Genomic DNA, 24,694 nt, shown 5'->3' with positions numbered 1-24,694 from the left:
GAGCCTGGACAGCACCAAGGCTCGGAACGATGCCTACTCGGCGAGGCTGACTCGAGATCCGCTCCCTTTCGTTTCGCTATTAATAGAAAGCAGATCCACGTTCGTTGGATGCGAGCGTGATACGATCCTGGCACGCTACTATTTTCGTCCCTTCTACATACACGTTCCCGTGTGTGGATCTCGCTCCCTTTCCCGTGGACCCCTTCTGCCTCCTGACTTCCACCCCCGCAGCTTATGCCCGCCGACACGAATCATCGATGGAATCGTCAAGTTGGAAGGGATACGCGAATTTTGAATAACTTGATTAGGAGCTTCGTCTGCCGCAGCGAATGATACTTCTTCGTTCATGTTTTGACTGCTTTTATTTATTAAAGATAGCTTCTCTCTTCCGTCTCTTCATGGTGAATGGTGGTTTTGGTCGGAGAACGTGTTCATTGGATCGAGATTGAGTCGATACAGTTGAATAAAAATATTAGGAAATTTGCTTATATCGATATGTGTTTGGTATGGATTTTTCAGATATTGGAAAGTTATTCGATTTATTTTATGTAGTTTTGTGATGTTTGAAAAAGAAGTTTAAAGTTTTGAGGGGTTCTGAAGTTCACAGGTGAATATGGAGTGGAATACTCTGGCTGTCTGAACGATTCAGGGGAACAATCTACTTCGCTGAATCGGTTGTAATAACGTCAGCTGTAAGTTGTCCGAACAGAATTTTCATATGAAAAGAAACGTAAATTTTATTAACTATGCATATCGAATACAGGTCAGAACAAAAATTTGTACGATTTTCAATGAAAATTTTCTGTTAATGCGTGCAAATATCAAATATAGTAGATTACTTCATAGTTGCAATAAATCTTACACAGTTTTTATTTCAATCGCTTATTTATAGAATAAAATGTTTCATAAAGTAACATTTCGTACATCGCCACGTTATAAAATTTCTATGGTCGTACTAAAGGAGGTACCTTCGGATGATAACAAAGTTAATAAGAGAGAGCTTTCTCCTAATGAAGTACTATACAGATATCAAAATAAATACGATGTTCAAATACTTTTTTATCTTCATCCAGTGAGTAAGTAACTTCGACTCTTAATAATAAATTGTACGACATTTAATTCAAATTCTAAGGACTTGCTGCGATTAAAACTTAACTTTCTAACTAATTCTGAAACAATTATCAAATTATTACCTACAGCGGCTACAGCTAATATTGAGCGATTACCTACTGTAACTAGCCCTGAAATATCTACTAATAAATTTAATAAGCAACCAATTTAAACTTAATTAAATTTAATAACTTATTCAATAACCAGTATCTGTCACTGCTAATTCTACCTAATTTCCTAACCAGTCTCAAGACGAACCTACTCATCTTGGACAAGTCCATATACGTATTCTTCTGTCCGTTAAAAATCCCAAGTTTACGAATGCACATTCCAATACCTGGCTCGATGGCGTAACACTTTTAATCCGCAAATGCTGATCGTAGGGCGCTTAATTCTAAGTATTTAAAGATAGCAATTTATTCAAACGTTATGTGCCAACCACTCGCAAACCTTTTCGCGTTTCCACTTTACCTTCATTTCCGTTCGCCGGTTAGCTTAAAGAAAAGAAAGAAAATGGGAAGGGGCAGTACTTTTAATGGCAGAACGAGAAATCTTGAGTTCGTAATTGTGCTCACGTCTGACCAAGAGCAAGGGAGAAGGAAAGGAAAGAATAAAAGCCGGAAACTGCGGCGAATTAAAAAACGCTTCACGGGAACGTTATTCGACGAAACTGTTTATCGCGTACGATAAAAGCCGTAGCTTTTATCTCAGTGCTTTCATTTTTCGAAATACGTTCTTAAGAGGGTGGCCCGTCTGTGCATAAATTTTTAACCAAAGCTCGGAGTATTACAGAACATCAATTCGCTGAACAAACATGAAAAAGACATTAGAAGTAAATTTATCCGTGTTTCTTTTGGAGCATTATCCGTGCATATGCTAGAACGATTATAGAAATACAGGATAAATTTTTCCCCGAGTGAGTTATTTCTGACGCTGATATAGCTACATTATATCTGTCCCGTATCGTGTTCAACCTCGCCACCGCACCGGTCGAAAGTTTACTGTCCACTGGTCTACGGCACATTACTAAATATATTTACCCTGCAGCAATAACAACATGAAAATGATGGTTCCTTTACTAAAAGCCATCCGACGCACTTTGTGCGCCTGAAATTAATGTAATCATTATTATAGTCGCGATACAAATGTTTGCGTAGAACGTAATTTATTCACTGTTAACGAGAAGATTAATGAAACAATATCTATTAACGTTCTGTCGTTGAATATTTTGCTTGTAATGTTGAAACAACGATTATTCGTGCTTTATCGTTCAATATTTTGCTTATAACGTTGAAACAATTCGTATTAATATTTTATTTATGATATCTTATCAATAACAATGGGGAATTTTCGCCATGTTTCTCAAAGGATATTTAATAAAAGTATTTATTAAAAATTTATCTCTTGTCGAAGAGTTAATAAAAATATTTATGTCGGATAAAATAAAATTTTTCTCTCTCGTTCGAAGGATATCGTGGGATTTAAGAACATAAAATGAAAGTTTCAAAGTCATAAAGAATGTATTAAGCAGATGGAAGGTTCAAATATCCAAGGGAAAAATGCGACAATGTGCAAACGCAACGAACGAACGAGTAAAAATATGAATATAGCTTTTAAAGTTATGTGCAAAGGATTATTATGATGTTCTATACGTCATTTAGTTATTACACGATAACTGAAAATATGTTCAAAAAATTCATCTTATTTAAATCTCTATGATGTTATTATCGTACGAAGAAACTTATATCTATACTACTGACATATGTTCTAACAAACTCTACAATTATTATAGTTTACAGTAAAGATCTATAAATCTATATATATATATTCTTATGATGTATACTAAAGAAAATGAGAAAATTAAGGTGTTAAAAAAATCACTATTTTAATTCCAATAATGATAATGAGATATTAATCGCATGACAGAACAAATTTTACTTTTACAAGAATCTACATATTGATCCTAACAGAAAAGATTTATAAATTCTTACATTATAAAAAATCTTAAAGAATCTTTGTTGCATAAACTATTAATCGTGCATATAGAAAAGTTACAAGTATAACAAATTCACTTTTTACTACTTCAATATCTTTCCTAATATTCTACTTGTATGTATTACAATACGTTATACGTGTATTACACATTTCTATTTTATGAAACGTTAATTATTCACATAGAAGAGCCACAAGTATAGTCAAATCATCATTAGAATAGATTATACTTCATGGACAAGTGATCTGCTTCAACTCACCAATCTCTTCCTAATACTTTACACTTGTATTCTACACACATAAAGGCTCATAATAAAGTTGACTCTTAGTAGTTTGATAATAAGAATTCGAAAGAATCAGAAAAAGAACTCGAAACTCAAACTCTAAAGAGAGTAAAGTGTGCGACATCTAGTATCTAACGGCTACAAAATGTAGCGAAGACCGTGTATACGAGCTGCCACCTCCGGCAGCTGTGTCCGTGAATAAAAAAAGCACTGGGGGCAGAACAGCGTTTATGTTGTGAAAACGGGAGCAGCGTCCGAGTCCGAACCGACGAAATAGGAGCCGCGATAAACGAATGTGGGTTGCCCCTCTGAGACCTTGGCGAAGGTGGATGAGGCAGAGAGAGACGAGTCGAGGAAGGAGGCTACCTTATCAGAGGCAGCCTGGAGGCTGAGACTTCGTTCGCGTAGCCGATGTCGAACCACGAGGCGGCTCCATATATGGAGGGGGCCGTGCTAGGGAGAGGGTGTCGCCGACGCTCGAGTATAAAGTTCCACGACGCTGACGACCTCGCTTCACACCACGCCAGAAAATTCGACTCTCTTGGCGTTGCTCGCTCTCCCAATGATCGCTGATTAATTGGTCATGCGACGCCTGTTAATCTTTCATACACCTACTCAATTGGAGGAATTTAACATCTTCATAGATTTTAACGCGTGATTCCGAGCATAGGATGGGAATATAAATCTTGAAGATAGAAAGAAGAACAAGAAAGCTTTCTACATATACTAGAAAGTAGTTTTGGTTGATTCAACGAAAGTTGTATGGTATTCATTATAGTGAAGTTGATCTGATTTAACATACGTAATTGGACCATCTTAAGATTTTAGTGCGAGATTACAAATATACAGAGTGAGAGTACGTATAAATGTTCGGGATACAATCGAAAACAATAGTTTGAACAATATTCTTCTATCTTTGTGCAAGAAAGAATTTTATACGGTATAAAAGGAGAACAGTTTTAGTTGATTCAACGAATGTCCTATTATAAAATGAATTTGATATAATTTAACAAGATTAAAGTCGCTATGGTTTAAATACCTTCGCAATTAACGAGCTAGGCATCATTATTAGTTTTGGATTATATATCTTCCGATAAAACGAATTGAATAATTAACTGAATTCCGTTGATTTTACCTGGATTAAAATAATTCGGTGTTAATTAGTTCTAACAGCGACATAAAATTGAGCTGTGGCGTTGTATGATGAGTAGAGCGACGGTAATTTTTAGAATTGGAGAATTAGAAAATTCTTTATTGTGGATAAATCAAAATTGTTTTAGGACATTCGTGCTTTATTTTGGAAAGAGTGCTATTCTCTCTAGAACATGTTTTGTAATTTTTGAGAGCGAAGACAACGTGATTTACAGTGATAGTTTTGGCATCGGTTACAATTTATGGAATGCTGAAAAAAAAAAGGATTCTTTAAATGACATTAGACAACGGTTAGAAATATATTGCGATGGTTTAGATATAGCACAGATTTAGTAAGATAAAAAACAGAATGTTTTATGTAGTTTTCAGTTCTATTCTAGAAAATAATTAAGAGGAGTATTAAACATTTGTTTCTTCATTAAAAGTTTCTGACATTAAATTTATTCTATTTTTAGTAATTGATATTTTCTTCTTAATTTATATATTACTTATAATGTATAATAGGTTAAAATATATTTCACAAAATAAGTGTAGATTTCAAATATTTTTACCTGAGTGAAGGTAGAAATCTACAATTCTACAAAATCCACAAACAAATCTTTAAACAAGCGCAGGTGCATCACAACAACATTATTACAACATATTTTAATGTTAAAATTATTAAAAGATTTTAATTATGGATACTTTCTTAACGGTGGTAATAACGATGATGTCCTTGATGATGTTCTTGATACTGATGATGTTCTTCAAAATGATAATGTTGTTCATGATGAGGATTTGACCTAATAATATTAGGTACGATTGGTTTTTTAAAAGGTCTATCTCTTCCACCAAATCTAAGTTGCCCTGACCCCTTTTTTCCACCAAAACCACCACCTACATAAAATTATAACAACTATTAGTTATTTTGTACATATTATAATATAGAGTTTAGAAAGTTGAACACTTATAAGCAATTAGGATGTAATAACTTACCAAGTCTCCTTGGTTTCCATCCATGCAAAGTACGTCCACACTCGTAATCTATAAAAATTTGATAGCCTTTTAACGTAGCATCTACGCAACGTCTAATTACTCTTCTAGCTTCATCTTCGTTTCTCATTTCAATAAATCCATAACCTTGGGATAATCCAGTCACAACATCAACTATAACTTTTGCTGATACAACTTCTCCATATCTAGAAAAAAACTAAATTTATTAATATTTAAGTATATATATTTTTTTTATTTGTGAAAACAATAAAAGTTAAAGTATATTAACATACCTCCTTTAAATCATGTTTGGTGATTTTTGGACCAAATCTGGCGACAAATAATGTCCTTTCTGGTTTTGATTTTAATCCATGAGGTGGTTCATAATGTGCTTGCATTGCACGACTAATAGCTTTATCATGTGGTTCTGTATCTGTACCATCGATGCTACCTGCTTTCAAGGGTTCGTATTTTTTAGCATAGGGACTCCAATTTTGCAAAGCATCCACCTGAAATATAAATAAATTATATTTTAAAATGTATTGATATACAATCTAAAGAATGTATGGTTACGTATCCTTAGTGAACATCCGTATCCGAAACATAACCTACTGAATTGTACTGAATTGAATGCTCTTTAAATAGTACTTTAACATACACTTAATACATTTGTTTTAAAATATGTCTAAAGTGACACAAAATTACTTTTATTTTTATTACAATACATCATTTACTCACCATCTTTGTGAAAATAAAGTATAATGTATATTGAGAAGAACGAATGTCATCAAATTATGAAAAAGATAACTACTATCACACGTCACATTCGAGAAATTATAATTATTGCTAATTAATATTTTCTGAAACAGAAAAAGAACGATATAACCTTTCCTATATAATAAACACTGTCTATGTTAGAAAACAATTCCGGACTATACGACGTCGCCATCTGTATGAAATATTAGAAGACGAATTTGAATTGGAAATCGTGAAATTCTCCGATCAGTCTCATTTTTTAAAACTATTACAAACAATAAATTAATTTAAAGAAAGAATGTACAATTGCAATAACAACTATAGCAATTTTATTTTATTCTAACAAAATTATACCGCTAATCATACACTATATTATATATAACTCATTATCGTACATATTCAAGATTCAAGTATTTCCAAATAACAATTGTTTTGTCAAAACGAAATATTATAAATCAACGCAAGAATTATTAAATTATCTATAGTACATATAATAATATATAATAACTTTTCATTCTTTAGTTTATTCTAATAACTCATGCAAATGATTGATGCGACTATAAATAATAGAAGAGAACAAATTAACGATATTCTTTTTAATATTGTCGTTATTATCGTTTTTATTTTCTGTTATTACTTTTCTCAGATTTGTTGAATTTGTTAAATTATTTGAAGGCTCGCTGTTCAACGAGCGAGGAGCAACAGCCGCGATTGGGAATAGGAAACGTCAGACAACAGGTGGAACTACATCTATTAATATAATACAATATCGTGCGGCTTTGTGTCGTCCACGACACTGTAGAAGACTTTATTTAAAGGCACGGCTGGTGCGTTACATGCTCGTATTTACATAATACGAATTCCTATCGCGAGATAGCCTCATAAATTCACAATACACGTGGTTGCGGGAATTTCGTAGCTGAACGCGTGTATTTTATCGACGGTGGCGTCAATTTCGACCTTTTAGTATTTATTAATCGCAGAGGCGACGCGACGTTTCGAATAGCTAGAGACAAATACACAATCATCATGCGTACCATGAACACGGATTACAAATTTACGACGGACATAATCCTTCACTCGGACAACAAAGAGGCAGTTTACCGTACAGTTTCATGCAACAAAGTCATAGAAAATAGAATATTTATTACATTCGTAATCGTTATTAGAAATATAAATAAAAAATTATAATATGCCGTTTAATTTGATAGAATTACACGTCGATATGCATATGTTATTAATATAATAATGGATTATATATTATGATATATGTAAGTACTTACATTATCGAAACCTCGACTGGTGTCAAAGCATAAACTAAATGGAAAAATATTGGTTAAAGTTATAGTTATGAATATAGTTATTCTTATTCTAATTATAGTTATGTTCTAAATTTAAAGAAGAAAAAGTCAATCGAAATTCTATCGTCTAATAAGAAACACTTTCAGATATTTAAAACAGAATCAAACTTTCAGAATTCTCATTGAAAATAAAGATATGTCGAATTAATTATTTTAATACATACATATATTGACATAAGTTCTTCTTAAATTATCTATCTAATTTAAATCAACCTGAAATCAAATGTTAATTACGTAACAGATAAATAATCGTCGCTAAACTATATGGCTCGCGTATTTCATTCGTATACAAATAAGAGAAGATATGTATAGTTCAATACATTAAGTGGTAACGATGAAAAGTATTAAAATATTTGTCTGAATTAATGGTTGAATTACATCTAGGCTTATAATAATTTTTGGTACATTGTTCCATGATAAAGTGGAATTAGTTTCATCATCGTATCAATGTTTCTATAATACTGTCACAGTTTTCAAATTTACAGTTCCAAGGGGATATTAATCAAACACTAAAATTTCAGCGTCTACGAAAAATTTACAAGCTTCTAGCGTCAATTTCATTACACGTACGAATGTCTTAATCGTTACGTCTTAATAGGGACGCAAATTAGGAGAAAAATAATACTTCACATGGTTACGCTGATGCAAGTATCCTGCCCGGAAATCATCGCGATATTTCTGTATACTCAACGAGAATCGAAACTTAACGATTAATTGGCTATCTAAAAGTAATCTAGGCATAGGCTATCAAACTAAATCGAGTTCTAAATGGGCACCCATTCGTCTCAACGCCAGTATGGTGTTTACCGCTTTAATCCACCTCTTCTTGATGACATACCGCTTTAATCTAATTTTACAGATCGGATTCTCCAAGGCCACGTCCAACCATCGGTGTTCTAAGAGTTGAGTAGCGGATGGTCTTTTCCTGAAGCAAAACAATCGATCAAATTTACGATTATTTCTAAGCAAATCGGTTGATATCTTAAGCACGACGAGAGACAAAAATGTTCATATACATAGTTGCGATGGAGAACTATTTTCTATTGTTATTTTAACGTAGTTAAAACAAAACAAACAAATTTTAACGTAGTTATTTGGTAACTTGTAATGAGACAAGATTCGCATAATAGTAACATCTTGTCGAGGCAAAATTGTTCGTGTAATACAATTAATTGATTTCCTTCTCTTCTCTTATCGACGAACAATTAATGTTAACAGTAAATTTAGACTAATAAAATTAAGAGAAATCTGGTTCTATATCTTCCCAGTCTTTAAGATCTTCTTTTGACGTTATACGGTATCCATTTATGGATTAGTTTTTCTTCGTGTACATTTGAACCGTTTAGAAGCCACGTTAATGAAGGTTCACAGATCAGAAGGTAGAGAAGATGATGTTGCAAACACTGTTTCTTCGATTTACTTCAGAATTTATCGTTATTTGTGTCACCTTCTTGCGATGAATGAATAATTTACAAAAGTAAATGATTTTTTCATTGAGAATTAAACGTTAATCATGTACTTGTATAATGAAATGATGAAATTCATAAAAAGTGGAGTAATGAGCAAATTGGTTTATAGCAAGTTCATACATAATATACAGTTACATGTAGTTAAATATACTTAGTACAAGAAACATCTCTTCTTCTATTTTTACATTTCAACTATACGAAAATTTTTGTCTCTTACTATATGTATATTCTTCCCTTTGTTGCTAACCAAACTGAATGTGAAAGGAATATTTTCTTGGAGACCAAAGAAAATAATGAATACACGTGTCGATTATCGAAAAATTTTAATAATCATTTGTTTCTTTTTTTTTTTTTTTTTTTGTAAATCGAACATAATAAATTTGACAACACGAGCAATTCACCAGGAACTCACGTATTTACTTGAATTCGACACAAATGAATTCAAATGAAATTGCGCACTCATTACAAACTCTTCAGTTCCATCCAAACCGGAAGTAGCAACGCTATTTGTATACATTAAACAAAAAATAATCGTATATCTTCACTGTGTCATCCACCACCGTCTCTATATCTTGTATTGCCCTGAGAACTTCACAATGGCGAACGATCCTCATCGTCGTCGTCGTCGTCGTCGTCGTCGCCGTAAGGAACGACAGGCAAATCCAACGTAGCCCTCAACTCCACCAACGGAGTCGTCTCAACGATGTATCGAACTCGACGTGGATGAACTAACGTTAGTCGCCGTCGACTTTTGTTGTTTCGATTGGAAATATTCGGCCAAAGAGTTCATCGTTTTCCTAGCAACAGATTCCTCGCCACACCAATCAACGCTGACAGACTTGCGACCAACTCCTGACGACCTCGTGGCACCTTCCCATTCACCAAGCAAATGTAGCAACAAATCCTTGGTATTAGTAGGTTCGTCCAGATTCAGACTCTTATGCAAATTACGAAGGGCAGATATTCGTGGGACGTCCCTACTGGTCTCACCAAATTGTTTCACTCGTGCGCGCCGCCACGGTGGAGTAAGATCCATCTCAGCCTCATTTCTGTTAAATACTATTTCATTTTTCTTACTCGTTATATCTTCCACTTTCTTCTCGAAAGATTCCGACCTAACCGATTCTATAGAGCCTTTTTGGCTTCTTTCCTCCTCTTTCTTCTGCTTCGATTTCTTCAACGAGGCGAACATATTCACGGTACTGGTCTCCGTGTTCCTATCAAAACTACGACTACTATGGAACGTAGTTCCGTTGAGCTTCCTGTGTCTCACTATGCTCGACAATTTCTCTGCAATTTCGTTGCATTCGGTATTTTCAGCGACCAATCCGTTCCTCGAACGAACACCGTTCCTTTTGTCCCTGTCTTCGAGCGGCTTCTTGCTCTGCTCGCCTGTCTCCGAGGAGCTTTCCTCCTCGTTTGAATATCCGCTCGCTCCCGTCGCTATGGATCTCAGACGCTCTGATAATTTGATTATCTCATCAGCCAAGATGATTTGACTGGCAGGGTCGCCCCTTGACTTCTCCGCGGTGACGCCCTCTGAGGCTCTCCTCTCGAGACCGTAGCTAGGTACCGTCAAGAACGTGCCGTAGCTCTCTCGGGGTGAGCCATCCGTCGCTTCCGACGGCGTGCTGGAGATACTGGCACAAGGTGACGGACTGTGACCTCCTAACGACACTAATTCCTCGTAATCGCGAGTTGAATTCTGTTGAGTCAACACGCACTGAGGAATATCTATGATGTACGGGCTGTCAGGGTGCTCACGCCAGCGCTCCACGAACAGCCTCAGATTGTCCTTGGTCACGTCCAACTCGTCTATGCTGCTCGTTTCCACTCGAGGGATTGGCAGATCTGGAGTCTTCGGCTTCGATATCGTCACCGTTTGCTCGACCTGCTGCTGTTGCTGCGTCGCTGGCTTCTTCACCAACCAACGATGTTCCCTGCAGTGCGTGGCCGACATTCGTTTGCTGAAAGATTGGACAGCTCCTTCGTGAGGATGATCCAGGATCGCCAGGAATTTATTTCGTATGTTTTGTGTCTCTCTTTCTCTGTTGCTTTTTTATTCTTTCTCTCTCTCCCTCTCTTTCTCTCTTTTACACAGACATATATATATGTGTGTATATATATATGTGTGTAGAATTTTTGCCTGTTTTCTTCTGAGCCGGGAACGTGCAACTCTATATAGATTTTCAACGATGGAAGCGAATGGTTTGATAGCGATGATGAGATGGAAACGCGGGGAACACGTGTGAAGCTATAGAACGTGTTTCCTTGAATGGAATTCGAAAATCAGAAGCCAGACAGACGTCTCGAGATCAAGAAACTATATGTACGATGGATTTCCGCTTCCTTGGCCGCTTTTGAATGCTTTTTTTAGAAGCAGCAGGTCGAACGGATGTTGAGACTGTTCGTGAACGCACGGCGCACGAGAGTAATTCGATTCTTCTTCAAAATGAAGTTGAGAAATTGAGTATTCGATTCGATTCGATTCGTTGAACGCACTTGCGTGCTTTCTGTTAGGAGTTTAATTCAAAGGAACGTAAAATCGTAATTCCTGCTGAAATCATTGATTTCCAGTGAAATTTGCTTCCAGTGAAAAGCAACATATTGAAAATGAAGGAAACATGCTCGGGATTAATCAGACACAAAGGGAGAGAGAGAAAGTCGAAGAGTAACCGTGAAAGAGTTACAACAAAAACGCGAGCGTAACTGTCCAGATAATCGAACGTTCGGAAGAACTTGTTTTTCTCTTCGTTCGCAAGATCTCACTTCGAATTGAATTCAATTTCGATATCTTTTAATTAAGAAATTATTTAGAGACCAATTAAGAAATTTAGAATACGAAAATGTAACATAATCTTTAGAAATCTATTGCGAAGTATAACGATCGGAATAAAAGCAATCGGAAAATATTTTAGCAATTTTCTTCCCACTGCAATTTTAATTATGCAACAATTATTATTTCATTATCTCAAGTTAAAACAGAAGTTACACTTGATTACGTATTAGAATTAAAATTACAATTTCTTCGTGAGTTTTGCCTTCGCCTTTGACGTAAAAAGATCGCCAAAATGATATACTCGCGTACTTTGCTTTTAATTTTTAATTTATAAACGGCTAGAGAAACTAGAGTTACACGATTTCAATATTTGACGAGAAATCCTAATATTTATTCCATTTGCTACATAATTAATTTTTAGCCTGCCAGTTTCTATGAATATTCCATGATTTGTTCATATACTTTGCACTTAATTTGTAAATGATTGAATAGCAATTGGCAATAGGAAGACTAAAATTGCGCAATTTCAATATTTACAGTAACTACACGATCAATTTTTAGTCTTATCGTTCTTGTTTGTATTAAGTGCGCACGTAGGGATCTTATTACACCCCACAGTTGGAAACATTTGCCATGAATTATCCTACTTAACGTAATCCGAACAATGCGAAACAGTGGATCATTTAATCGAGAAAATGGAATAAGGTGATCGAAGGATACAGAAAATGATGGCTCTGTTGAATTTTCTTGGCAAACGATGTACGTACAGTCAAAGACAGGAAAGTTGTTCGTGTATTTCGTTATCTGGGCAGCTGCGTTCATTAATAAGTTTTGCGAACGTGTCAGTGTCCACGTTCGTCTTCTGTCAATTGTAATTAGCAACGTGGTTCGGATATTTTAGCATAAATCCACGTCACCTTCGTACGACGTAATATTTCTCAAAAATAACAAGCGATACGTACTCTTTGTCTTTGACTAGCAGACAACGGATAAAATCCTTCGCGTCTTCGGATATATTGGCGAATGCGTCATGATCAAAGTCGTACTTCGCGATGGTCACGTTCGCCATTGTCTCGATGTCTGTGTCCCCCATGAACGGTGACAAACCGGATAATCTGAAAATAGAAATAAATAATTTGCTTACGTCTCGTTGTAATTTACATGGAGTAACGAAATGTGAAAGATTTTTAATTTCTTCGTCGAGGAACAAACAACGAGAAATAACTTTAGTGGTACAATCTACAGTTAAATCACCAAGCGTTAAGTTTATGTTCTTCGCGTTGTTAGAAAATAGAGCTGTGGAATGCGAAACGCGTTTTACACGTTTTTCGCTGAAGGTTACTTGCCCAAAGTTTGTAGTAGAATTTTTCTAATAAGCATTTACGGAGAAGTATGTATCAGGGTTTATATGTATATATGCAAGATAGATAAAATAAACAAAATTCTACGTTAAATTTAGTAGAAGTTACGGAAGAATACGTTCAGCGCGGAGAATTTGAGAATAAAACAGTTTGAAAATTTAAATATTCGAAGTTTAAAAGTTTAAAAACTGGAATATATAAAAATTTAAATTAATCGGATACGTGTCATTTTCTAAATTCGTAAATCTTCTCTTTCGAAAAATCAAAAACATTTATTACACGTATATTTCAAGCATTGTCGATATTTCTTACTTGTTGTTAGACGTTTCTCAAATATTTATGTTCCTGCTTTTCCATGTAAAGTAAACGGATCGAAATTGAAGGGCAACTTACAATACGTAACAGATGACGCCTATACTCCACATGTCGGTACCATAACCAATCTGATCGAAATTTACGACTTCCGGTGCAACGAACTCCGGCGTGCCAAATAGAACTTGCAACTTCTTCTTTGGATCGTACTCCCTCGCCAGACCGAAGTCTATGATTTTGATCCTATTACCCTCCTTTGTCAAACATAATATGTTTTCAGGCTAGAAACAGAGAGTATATCATTTACCTTATCGTCAAATGTGAATTAGAAACCAAAATAACGTAATTATATGGTAAATTGTACAATATAAATTAAACCAAACTAAGCGGTAAAACGCTTTTAAAATTCATCAACTATAGCTTCTATTTAATAACTCTGTTCATTTATGTAATAAACCAGATATACTTCAGAGTTAACACGCAAATTACGTTAATATAACTATGAATGAAAAATATACAAAAAATACATTTACTCCTACTAAAATGTGGCTTCTCCTCGGGAATTGCGTATCTTTTTCATAAATAATAATCTTTCTCATAATACAGTTAAACTGAGAATTTCTATGACGAAAAGCGTATGCAATTGCCGAGGAGAAGTGATATTTTAGTAACAGTAAATGTATTAATCGTCGAATAACAAAACTCAGCTGTACCGCGTGGAAACCAATAACGCAAATCGATATTTTTCAATATAATTCACCTTTAAATCGAGATGTAAAATATTCTGTCGGTGAACGAACTCTATACCCTCGCAGATCTGTCGCATGAAAACGGCGCAGCTACGCTCGGTCAACACGAAATCGTCGTCTATCACCCTCTCAAATAGTTCGCCACCTTCGATCCTTGAACATACGCGAAAATAATCATAATCGATATGATTCCCCTAAAATGAACACATTTGCTGTATTAAGAGCTTACAGTTCCAAAATTACGTATATCTGCTTGCCGGTGTCAATGGCATCGTAGAGCTGGATAAGTCGTGGATGTTGTAACCGTCTCATAATTTCCACCTCTCGTTCCACCGATCGCTTGTCCTCCTTTTTCGCCGTGTTCACCACCTTTGCGGCGAGCATCAAGTCGCTTACTTTCTCCTTACATCGATAAACGGTGCCAAATTTTCCTCTGCAAATAGGTACGATCTCGTTTCACGTATCTGTACACGTAAGAATTCGTAGAAACTTCTATCAAGACGACTTCAATCGCCTCGTTGTCTTCGCTTTCATTTGTTAACGTTAGAATTATACGCGATCGTACGCACGGTTTCGTCAAAATGATGGCTTTCAAATCTATCGTTTCTGCAGTTACCAAAAAATATGCAAATCCGCGCGATTCGTAAAATTAATAGTTGATTTTTATTTAATTGGAATCGTACAGGCAGAATATTTTTAGAGGCACTTTAAAAGTTGGCAAGTAATTACCAGTTGTGCAATAAAAGTTTTAACCGTTGTTTTATAGATGCCTTTCGTTGCAATATTTATCTACAAGTTACGTTTACTGTGCAAGTAATTCGAGCATTTTTTCACGTCTCTAAACAGCGGAATAATTTCTCAAATATCTTTTCATCTTTTTGTAATACTTGTAATTTACAATTTTCATAACTATGGTATCAAATCTCTCTCTAGTCTTCTTTAAATTTCTTATAATCTTTTTCTAATCTTTCGATTAATTTCATTTCATTTCGATACATTTTTCTATCCCGTCGTCGATTTTCTAGAACATTTGAATTATTAGAACGACTTAGCGACAGTAGCAAATATTTACCGAAGAAAGAAATTGACTTTTGTCAGTTATCCAATAAACCGTCTTCACCCGTACGTTCTTTGAGACCTCGTAAGCCTCGTAAATTATAACAATTCACTCTTGATACTGCGCGAAATCAAACGTTATTTTCGACGAAAAAAATCGTTCTCCAGTCTAAACGTATACAATCGCTTTCACTCGAAGCATAAACACGTTTCATGTAAATTGTTCGACGGACAGAAACGCATTAGCTATTGTTGATGCATGGTAATGTGCGCCAAACATCGAAAGCTATACTCGTTAACAAATATCCTTAAATCATTTTTAAATATCAAATTTTACGATAAAGTAGAGTTTCATTGGTAACGAAATTAAAATGAAATGGAACTCATTAATGGTAAGAAGATGCTTGCTGGAACCTTGAAAATGGGATAAAATAGACGGTTAAATAATACATGATAGTATGTATTTCTTTGTAGTCTTGCAATAGTAAATGTCAGCGTAATAAATCGTGGTAACTCGAGAACATTTAGGTATGTGAAGGAACAGAAGAAAAACACCTTGTTAATATTTCATTGAACGTCTCAAGAACGCCAACAGCAGTCGCATTCGTGAACTTTGACCTTGTTAACTCCAACATTCCTTCTTCTTATGTAAACAAGACGCCTTATTCCTTTTTCTTATCGTAATTTATATTATTGTTAAAACAATTCGTCCGAATTATCTGTTTTAATGAAAATTACATTTCTCGTGCTGATGGTAAATGGCACATCGATTAAAAGTTAAATAATTTCAAGATTATAACGTTAAATCGTTTGTGTACGCTTTTCGCTTTCATTTTTCAAGCATTTTTCTAAATGCCAGAAAATGTTACGAAAGATTTTCCTCCAGCAAAATTTTACTCAAAACGTTAACGTTGTACGTTAGGATGCCATTCTCGCAGACAGAGAGAGTCACCGAAATCCAAGAAAATTAGGAATTTTGTATACAAACAGACGCGTCTCGATGCTAAATGATTTCGCAAGAGACGAGCAATACGTGATATCTTTAATATTACGTTTCGAGTTTAGTTAAGCAATGACATGTAAAAATGTGCAACAACAGAGAAGAGTTTAGAGCAGGTAACTCTTCCGATTAAAACTCCATAAAATCGGATAAAGCCCGAATCGAAAAAGCTAAAAAATCACGAAGGCGATCATTTAAAAAAAGAACGATAAACGAGCGAATCGATTTTTCCCGATTAAATTGCAAATAGTTGCGTCCAATTCCGTGTTGTACCAAACAAAATAAATTTCTCGTGTCCACCTGTCGCGATTTCAAAATTTATCGCGTGTTGTTGTGCCAAACAACGCCGGCAAGAACTTTGACAATTTTGCCGCTCATACCGCGCCAAGATGATTTGGCTATAAGTATAGTTACAAAGGAGATTATACTCGCATTCTTTTCCACTCGATTGATATAATTTATTGTTTTCTGCGTTTATAAATACGCACAGGAATCTCACGTTGACTTGGAACGAATCGAGAAAAATGTTCGTGAACAGAGAAAACGTATGTGCCGCGTAGAAAGAAAAATCCGGAGAAGCCTAGAATCAACCTATGGTTTTTGGAGCCTTGTTGGAACACGATGGTGTAACGTGGTTGTCACGAAGCCAAGTTAGTGAGTGACTCATTGAGTTAGTAGAGCATACTATGGACGCAGAAATTACAAATTATCGCAGTGGAATGTTTGCCAGAAAATCGTATGATGCCGTGGCGAGACTGCGTTTTAATCTGCATTTTAATCACTCGCGATGTGAAAACGATCCAAGAGTTCGTTTAGAAGGAACAGCGTCAAAATGTTTGCTCAAATAATTAGCGTGAAAATGAACCGCTACAGTTATTACTACGTTGTTATAATCCGTTTAAAAAAATTAAACAGCTATCTACCCTGCCACTTTGATCTTTCTGACTTCTTGTCTACGTACGTTTTCCAATAATTCCCTTACGATCGATTTTTACTACGATCTCGTATCGTAATATGTCAGTCCATCGAACCTACCGGCTTTCTAGCTTCTCTTTACGATAAAATCATTGTTAATAGCAATTTCGCAATTATATCGAACAGTATTGTAGTTGATGCAAAATTACTGCAACAGCGTGTTCTTCCACTGACCAACTACGAGTCTTTAAGGATGTACATCAGGCGTGTACATAAACTATACAATACGATAAATTATCATAATTTCAAGCTAAGGAATAATCTACAATTATAAACGAACTCGAGTATACACAGATAAGGTGAAAAAGTGATTCAGCTAGGAATGTAACGTCGATGCTCGATCGAATCTATGTATCAAGAGTAAAAGCGTCGGGATGCTGGGCGATTCGACGCAAGAACGTGAGTCACTACGAAAAACTCATTATTTATAGACGTGCAAGGACCTTGATTACACTTCGAACTTCGTGCAGCGTCGACTCTCTGCATACCTTCGTTATCAAGCTGCACAGCACATTCGATTCATTTCGATGGCCATCCAGCAGATATTTTTCGCAAGTGGCTACGATTCATTGCAATGATTCACGCTATATCATGCACTCGATGGAAAATGGCCAATTCGACAGAGATCGCCGAACGATGAAAACGATTCCGGTTAATTGGAAAATATGATTTACGATTGTACAACTTGCTATTAGAATAACAGTCGTGCTCGATAATTCGAGACGGAGATTTTCTAGAAATTCGACGCCAGAAATATCGCATTGATCGTGAATGAAGTAATTTTATCACAGAAATGGTCAATGACTCGAGATCGTGCACCTTTTATTGGAATTTGCAGATATAAATGTTGAATAGAGTTTGCATTATGAACGATTCTAATTTCGTTGCAATCGTCGAAGTAAAGATCAAAGTACTACGATACGCCAATAGTGTATGCTGCGATAGTGTTTGTTGTAAAAAGTTTGTCATAATAACAAAAAATTGATAAAACACATACGCTTAGCGAAACGAGCGAATGTTCGATTAAAAGTTTGTTCTTCAATTCTGAAGTTAATCACAAAATTCTTCTTCGATGATTTCTAAAGAATCTTTAAAAATTGTATAGAAATTCCTTCAATTCTTGAAACAATATCGGATATCAACATCTTAGTTTTCTGTAGAGAATCCTCTGCCACTTTTCAGAAGCAAGTATTTTCTATTTATCGAGCCATTCAAATCGTTTCATAATATTCCAATACATTTCGCCAATTATTATCTAATCATCTCGAATAAAAGAAATCAAACTGCTTGATTATGTGTCCATAAAAATTCGATGGAATTTTCTTTAAAAATCGCAAACAATTTATCGGTTCTTCGAACAATCTGAAATATTAAACCACGCATCGTGGATGAAGATCTTCCGATATTTCCCGATCGAAAACAATCATTCGGAATCGATAGTTCACTAATAGTTTGTCATTGACATTCAGATCTTACCTTTGGCACTGATCCATCCGTCAATACCTTGTGCGTGGTTAGTGGTTACGAATACACATCAACATTGTGTCTCGCAATTAAAAATAAAATCTTACCTTTGCGCCGATCCTAATCGAAAATAAAATTCTTCCCTTTGAAACTCGATACATCCATCGAAGTAATTTCTCCGTTTTGACAACGTTTCCTACTTTGATAAGTAACTACAAGCTATTTACCAACGTTGTCTACGCAATATATATTTTGTTTAAAAACATCGCGGTAATATGGCATAAATTGGAATGCAAATGGTAAATGGGAAGAACAAACGTTCCAACAGTTTATTTCGTAGGTTTACTGGCTCGTGAAAGCGGCGGCGTTGCATGTAAAAATCATTCAGGTCCGAGTCTCATTCATAATGGCAGACACGCATAGTAACTGAAAGATTACGATGTATACAAGACAGGAATACCACGTTCGCCGGAAGGAATAAACACGTCAAGGTTTCGTACTTTTTCCTTCCTCTTTCTCGGACTCTCTTTCAGTCTCAATCCACCTCCGTCAACGGAAAATTTATCACCTATATCCTCGTTACTCTACCTTACAAATATTTCTTTCCAATTGTTTTACTCTTGAAACCGCTTCTAAGTCGTTTCTCTTTATACGCGTAAGGTGTTTTACGAAATCAAACTTATCTCAACGGTGTCCCTTACAATTTTTACAACATTTTCGCATATTAAACATACGTTTGAAAGGTCAAACGTATCGCGTTTCCTACGTCTCGTTCGACTAAATCTCGTTTGTCTGATTCTCGTGGAAAAATTTGTTCGAGCGTTCAGTTGCGTCAAAAAAGATCTTCAGAAATCCAAAAATCGAGCATCGCAATAGCATTAACAATTGACTTCAAAAAGGCTACTAGAAGCTTTGATTTCGTTTATCCATGTCAGCGGAGGTTGCGTCCTTCAAAACGGAAATTCCGTGTTCCTTGGAACGTTCCTCTATGCCTGAGGCATGCATTAGAGTCTCGGTACAGCTTGTATAATCATTGCGCAATACCAGCACGCATATTGTGTCAAATTCAGAAACAGCATGCCCAACCCTGCGGCTCGCCGCGATATTTGCAATGATCGTGTGCCTCTATATGCATAAATTCGGTCGAGTGGTCGACTCTGGAAAGTTACGTAGCGAATTTTACGCGTCTATTCCCATCGCGAGCACGTAGGGTACGATGCGTTTCTTTGTTTATCGACAATAAAAATACCAAATGTGATACGCAAGGAAATCGATGTGTGATCATCACTCACCGTCCGATCTCAGATTCGATGTCATAATGATCCTTGAATTCCACGCCCCGACGCACTGTCACATTTCGATAGGGGAAACTCGGTTCGAGCTCTGTAAAATACGAGAATTTATAATTAATATCAAAGTTTAGATCGTTGAAATGAATTTTGAAATTGTAATAAATTACTATAGACCATCTTTATTCTAAGTGATTGCGGATTTTGTCATTGGGTGGTATTGACAAAATCCGTAATCACTTAGTTGCCAACCCAATACAATATATTTCCTGCTGTTGGATCAGACTATACTTTCTTACTCGACGTGTATTACGCTCATCCAGGTGTTTTCTATAAAAGGTAACTTGGAAGATCAGACGTCGTAAATGCTAAAGTTTTTTAAATAAATCGATCTTTTTCTGAGATTGTAAAACTCCATTTATAATTTCAACCGAATCGATTACAGTAGGCTGATGCGATTATAAACAACCGATTAAAATTAAGAAGTCACTGGTATTTTAATATTACGATTTATTCAGATATTTCTGACTTTGATCGTACCTTCATATCTAGAACGAAATTGTCTTGCAATACTAAATCGTTTTAATATTTACATCAACACACGGTATGTTGATTTTATTAAATCCAGATATACGTATCATCCTTAGAGAAGAAGAATGACTACGAGACAATTTTATTTCACGATTTTTCACAACGTTCTTCGCATTTAAACGTATTCTTTTATTTGCTCGGTTGGAGTAATAAAAATAGAGGATAACGAATAATAAATTCAGTTCGTTCGTTCGATTTAAACTACAAATAATAAAATGAAATTGTAAAAAGTTCAGGCATTTTTTAAATTAACTTTTTAGATTAACTTTAATAAAGCGCATGGAAAACGACCCTATTATCGTACAGAAAATTATTTTCTTCTGGAAGAAAAATGAATTGAATTCGAAATGGACAATAATTCAGAAACGTATATTTTTATAAAGAGAGACAAATCGTGGCACGTGAATTATTTCGTATATGGAAGTTTCGTCGCTCGAATCGAAAGCTGATCATGCTGAAACTCGACTCGAGTTCCGTTACCGGTGGCAACAGTTCCGGTGACAGACGCGTTCCTTTACTTACGATAAGGACTCGTCAAAACCATCATAGTTTAACACGCGATGTTCGAAACGAACACCGAATGGCTCGTTAATTATCTATTTTTCGTTGAGCCTGGGTTACGAGGGAACCTCGCCAACTCAAGATTTCTCACATACAGGAAGCGGTGAACGTATATCGAATTGTCTCGCGTATAAATTTAGCAATTTTTGTGTCTCGACCGTGGTCACACTTTGATGTATAAGCTGCCATCGCGATCATGCACGATGTATACAATTATGCTACGCAAAAGCGATCGGAATTTAAATAGAAAATATAAATAGAAAGGCGCATGAATTTGTCACGTAAATTTCAAACGAAAATCTAGATTGAAATTACAGGAAAGCAACGAATGAAAAACAAAATTATTTCTTATATTAACTCGCGACTATGATGGACCGTGATTCGTATAAACGATAAATGAATCTGTCAAAAGCAAAATCCATCGACTCTGTTTTTTTCTCAATTTCTCAGTTTCGTTATGTCGTTTCTTAAGACACAAACATTTTTCATTATTTAGTTAGCAATTTAGTTATCAAATTGAATTATTATAAGAGAATACTGTAAACAACAGAAGTTTTCGATTCCAATGTAGATGCAATAAAATAATATTTGTAACGTCATTTTTCTCTGCTTTCCAATCTATGCAGTTGATCAATGTGACTTCTTAATCACGGAACTATATATACTTTGTGTGGTTTACTTTTTGTTTCGATACGAAATTCCTTCTTCGTTTTGAACAAACATCTCCTGACGAACGCGACAAACGCATAGTTTCGTGCCGGCCGCGACCTCATTTCACCCTTTTGTACGAGACAGCTGGTTAGAAACATCCGTAGCCTCGAACGATTTCGGGGTTCATCGAGACCGGTCGTTTAAAAAGATCGGTAAACAACCAGTGACGCTCCAGCATCGTCCCAAATTCCAGTGAATCACTGCATTTATTTAAAGAAAAACCACGCTCAAAACACACTCTGCACGCTTCACTTGGATAAGAATGAAATCACCACGAGTATAACTAGCCAAAGAAAGAGGAAACTTAACGAAACCTACATCGTTTTTCGCATAAAACCTCGACGCTTCTTTCCTGCCTCGTAGCATAAACAGATAACTTTAAATCATTATAGTATTCATACGCGTCGTCCCTTTTACAGAAACTGCATAGAAATAACGAATTATTAAAATAATCTGTCTAAAAGGAAACAATTCCCCTTTTCTCCCTATCTCATGCAAGTAAACATCTTCAAATCACTATATATAGTTTATAATAGCACATTGTTTGTATGAGGTAGGGAGAGAAGAGATTGAGAATTTCAAGCGTAGAATTATTTCCTGTTTGAATATATATGTTTTTTTTCGGACGCACCATCTCTTTCACATTTACATTTATTCAACGCACCAATCTAAATTCCAGTTAGTTTTAGTACCAGCAAAATATGTATCAAAAGATTTCTCCTAAAAAGAAGCACCTCTACGCTTAAAACCCTCGACACCAATTCTACTCACCATATACAATATGCTATGAGAGCCTTACATCTTATTATATTTCAAAAATCGTTCGCGTCATTCACAAACAAAGCACAACGATTTTCGACGTTGAAAAATTCGACAGTTCTACACCCGAAACCCTCGACACTAGTCCTATTCACACCACATAATATACCATATACTATGGAAATTGCATATCTCTTTATATCTATCGTACATATATATATATATTCCAACAATCGTCTCCAACGATTCACGAACAAACTACGATCATCTTCGATGCTCAACAATTGTACAATCGACATCAATCCTATTCACCACAAATAATATATCATACTTGAGAAAACTTTGTATCTTTGCGTCTACATATTCCAAAGATCATTCCCATCAAACGTTTCACAAACAGATCACGATGATCCTCGATACCGAAGAATTTTACACTCGAAACTCTGCATACCTATTCACCATACGTACGATAAAACTATAATTATCAAAACTTGATATCTATGTTCCAATAAATCATTCCCATCAAATATTTCACCAACGATGCACGATAATCTTCGACGCGATCGTAAGCATTCCATAGACTGGCACGCCGTTTGGTGTATCGAGCAATGCTTGGTCTCCCTTACCGCCCACCGGGTCAGTCTCGTCGACGCGTATCATCCTTTCGACGTCTTGGCTACCCTCCCCTAGTGCTCCAAGCCACCGAGGAACGGGTTGCGTTCGTCCGACAGTCGTTGGGTTGCACACGCGGACGATGATCGCGCTCGATCTCTCTCTTCTGGCGCTCGCCGATCCGGTGTACCCTAAAGGCAATTATTGACTATCGCGTTTGCGGTCTCGGGCGGCGAGTCCCCGGAGGCCGGCGGCGGGTGCCTCTTCTTCTCGGCTCGGACGGATTTAGATTTTCGGCGGACGCCGCGGATTCTGCTGGCGGGTCACGTGGCCAGTGGCGTTCCTCGGCGCCCTCCTGCTCCGCACGCGTTCTTCGCCAGCCTGCCACCACCTTCGATCGACTTTGTCCTAACTTCTAACGCCGGTTGGTTTTATCTTCGTTCTGGATTACACGATGCTAACGATTTCGATATCGGAGAATAGATCTAGGAACGGACGAGCGATTTGACGAGTCGTCGACGCAAGTTCTTACGCGCCTCGAGTTGTTTCGCTCATTCTGCATGCACGTTAGCGATAAATAGGTTTCGATATCGACGAATAGATTTACGAATACGTTTTTATGGAACTGCTGCGAAGTCGTTTTTTCTCTTCGTTCTGGCTGCGCCACATCACCGAGCGGATTTTGGTATCGATGAATAGATTTATGAATGGACGAGTTGCAGCAAATTCTTACGCGCCACGATTTATTTTTCTTTCCGATCTGAATATACAAATAGAATAACGACTAGATTTTGCCGAGTGAAAGATGAATTTAAAAATGTATCGAAACGGGTTAGGGGATCTTTCCTCAAGTTTCACGGAATTGATCGGTAGGATGGATCCGTAGCGCCGTGATGGTTGAGAACCACGTAGACGCAGGTGTCGCGACTATTGAGGTTTTAGGGCGAACCAATTTTAATTAACCTGTTAACTAGACGAGTAAACTCGTCGATTGAATTATCAATCCCCAGGATGTAAGCTATCCAAAAAGAAGCCTATAAGTCTATAGCACTTTCTAGTGGAACGGTGGAATTATTGCAAAGAATTTTGACTTATTTTGCCAATATGAAAAGAACGGAAAACATTGTAATTTTATTTATGAATTCAAATGTATCTAGTACTAAAGAACTAATCGATTTCTTCATTTCTTCATTTAGAAATTTCCTATTTCGTTAAGGGGTCGTTTATCATTTTTGGTAAAAATGAATTACTTGCGTATATATATAAAATTTTAAGAAATGACTAGAAATCTTAAAAAATGCTCCATTTAATATAGTGGATCATATAATAATATGATCAATTCGCGATCAAACTTTCGAAGTCGATTTATGACTGGTTTT

General features: G+C 36.0%; 2 protein-coding genes and 1 long non-coding RNA gene across 7 annotated transcripts; 1 reads left to right on the top strand and 2 right to left on the bottom strand.

The window, feature by feature from the left end:
• The first annotated feature begins 103 nt into the window (after positions 1-103).
• On the top strand, positions 104-4,786 carry LOC125385345. Its single transcript, XR_007224468.1, has 2 exons — positions 104-504; positions 608-4,786. It is a non-coding gene; the product is annotated as an uncharacterized LOC125385345 (long non-coding RNA).
• On the bottom strand, positions 4,658-6,461 carry LOC100649059 (U11/U12 small nuclear ribonucleoprotein 35 kDa protein). The gene is made up of 4 exons (XM_048406971.1): positions 6,249-6,461; positions 5,804-6,019; positions 5,514-5,727; positions 4,658-5,414 (listed from the first exon to the last, which is right to left on the bottom strand). Exons 1-4 carry the CDS (start codon positions 6,249-6,251, stop codon positions 5,227-5,229), a joined length of 621 nt encoding a protein of 206 aa, XP_048262928.1. The 5' UTR covers positions 6,252-6,461; the 3' UTR covers positions 4,658-5,226.
• Positions 6,462-8,533: 2,072 nt separating this feature from the next.
• On the bottom strand, positions 8,534-23,602 carry LOC100649174 (calcium-dependent protein kinase 16). Of its 5 annotated transcripts, none has more exons than XM_003395906.4 (7): positions 23,330-23,602; positions 20,085-20,175; positions 14,527-14,730; positions 14,309-14,450; positions 13,630-13,829; positions 12,838-12,990; positions 8,534-11,063 (listed from the first exon to the last, which is right to left on the bottom strand). In XM_003395906.4, exons 1-7 carry the CDS (start codon positions 23,361-23,363, stop codon positions 9,794-9,796), a joined length of 2,094 nt encoding a protein of 697 aa, XP_003395954.2. In that variant the 5' UTR covers positions 23,364-23,602; the 3' UTR covers positions 8,534-9,793. The 5 variants fall into 5 exon arrangements, with proteins under 5 accessions (XP_003395954.2, XP_012164553.2, XP_012164551.2 ...); XM_012309163.3 differs by lacking the exon at positions 23,330-23,602 and adding an exon at positions 23,172-23,309; XM_012309161.3 differs by lacking the exon at positions 23,330-23,602 and adding an exon at positions 23,155-23,304.
• Between the last annotated feature and the right edge of the window lie 1,092 nt (positions 23,603-24,694).

This window comes from Bombus terrestris, chromosome 6, assembly GCF_910591885.1.
Source record: "Bombus terrestris chromosome 6, iyBomTerr1.2, whole genome shotgun sequence".
In the NCBI taxonomy this organism is placed as follows: Eukaryota; Metazoa; Arthropoda; class Insecta; order Hymenoptera; family Apidae; genus Bombus; species Bombus terrestris.
This window is presented reverse-complemented; position numbering and strand designations above follow the sequence as displayed.

Excerpts from the sequence above, each read along its gene's own strand:
- LOC100649174 (XM_048406949.1), bottom strand. The coding sequence starts at position 22,006 with ATGAGGTCGCGGCCGGCACGAAACTATGCGTTTGTCGCGTTCGTCAGG. Across the intron at positions 14,731-20,084 it reads ATCGAATCTGAGATCGGACG|AGGAAAATTTGGCACCGTTT; the intron begins GTGAGTGATGAT and ends ACCTATTTGCAG. Across the intron at positions 11,064-12,837 it reads CTGCTAGTCAAAGACAAAGA|CAAACGAATGTCGGCCACGC; the intron begins GTACGTATCGCT and ends CCAATCTTTCAG.
- LOC100649059 (XM_048406971.1), bottom strand. Across the intron at positions 5,728-5,803 it reads CCAAACATGATTTAAAGGAG|TTTTTTTCTAGATATGGAGA; the intron begins GTATGTTAATAT and ends TAATAAATTTAG. Across the intron at positions 5,415-5,513 it reads ATGGAAACCAAGGAGACTTG|GTGGTGGTTTTGGTGGAAAA; the intron begins GTAAGTTATTAC and ends AATTTTATGTAG.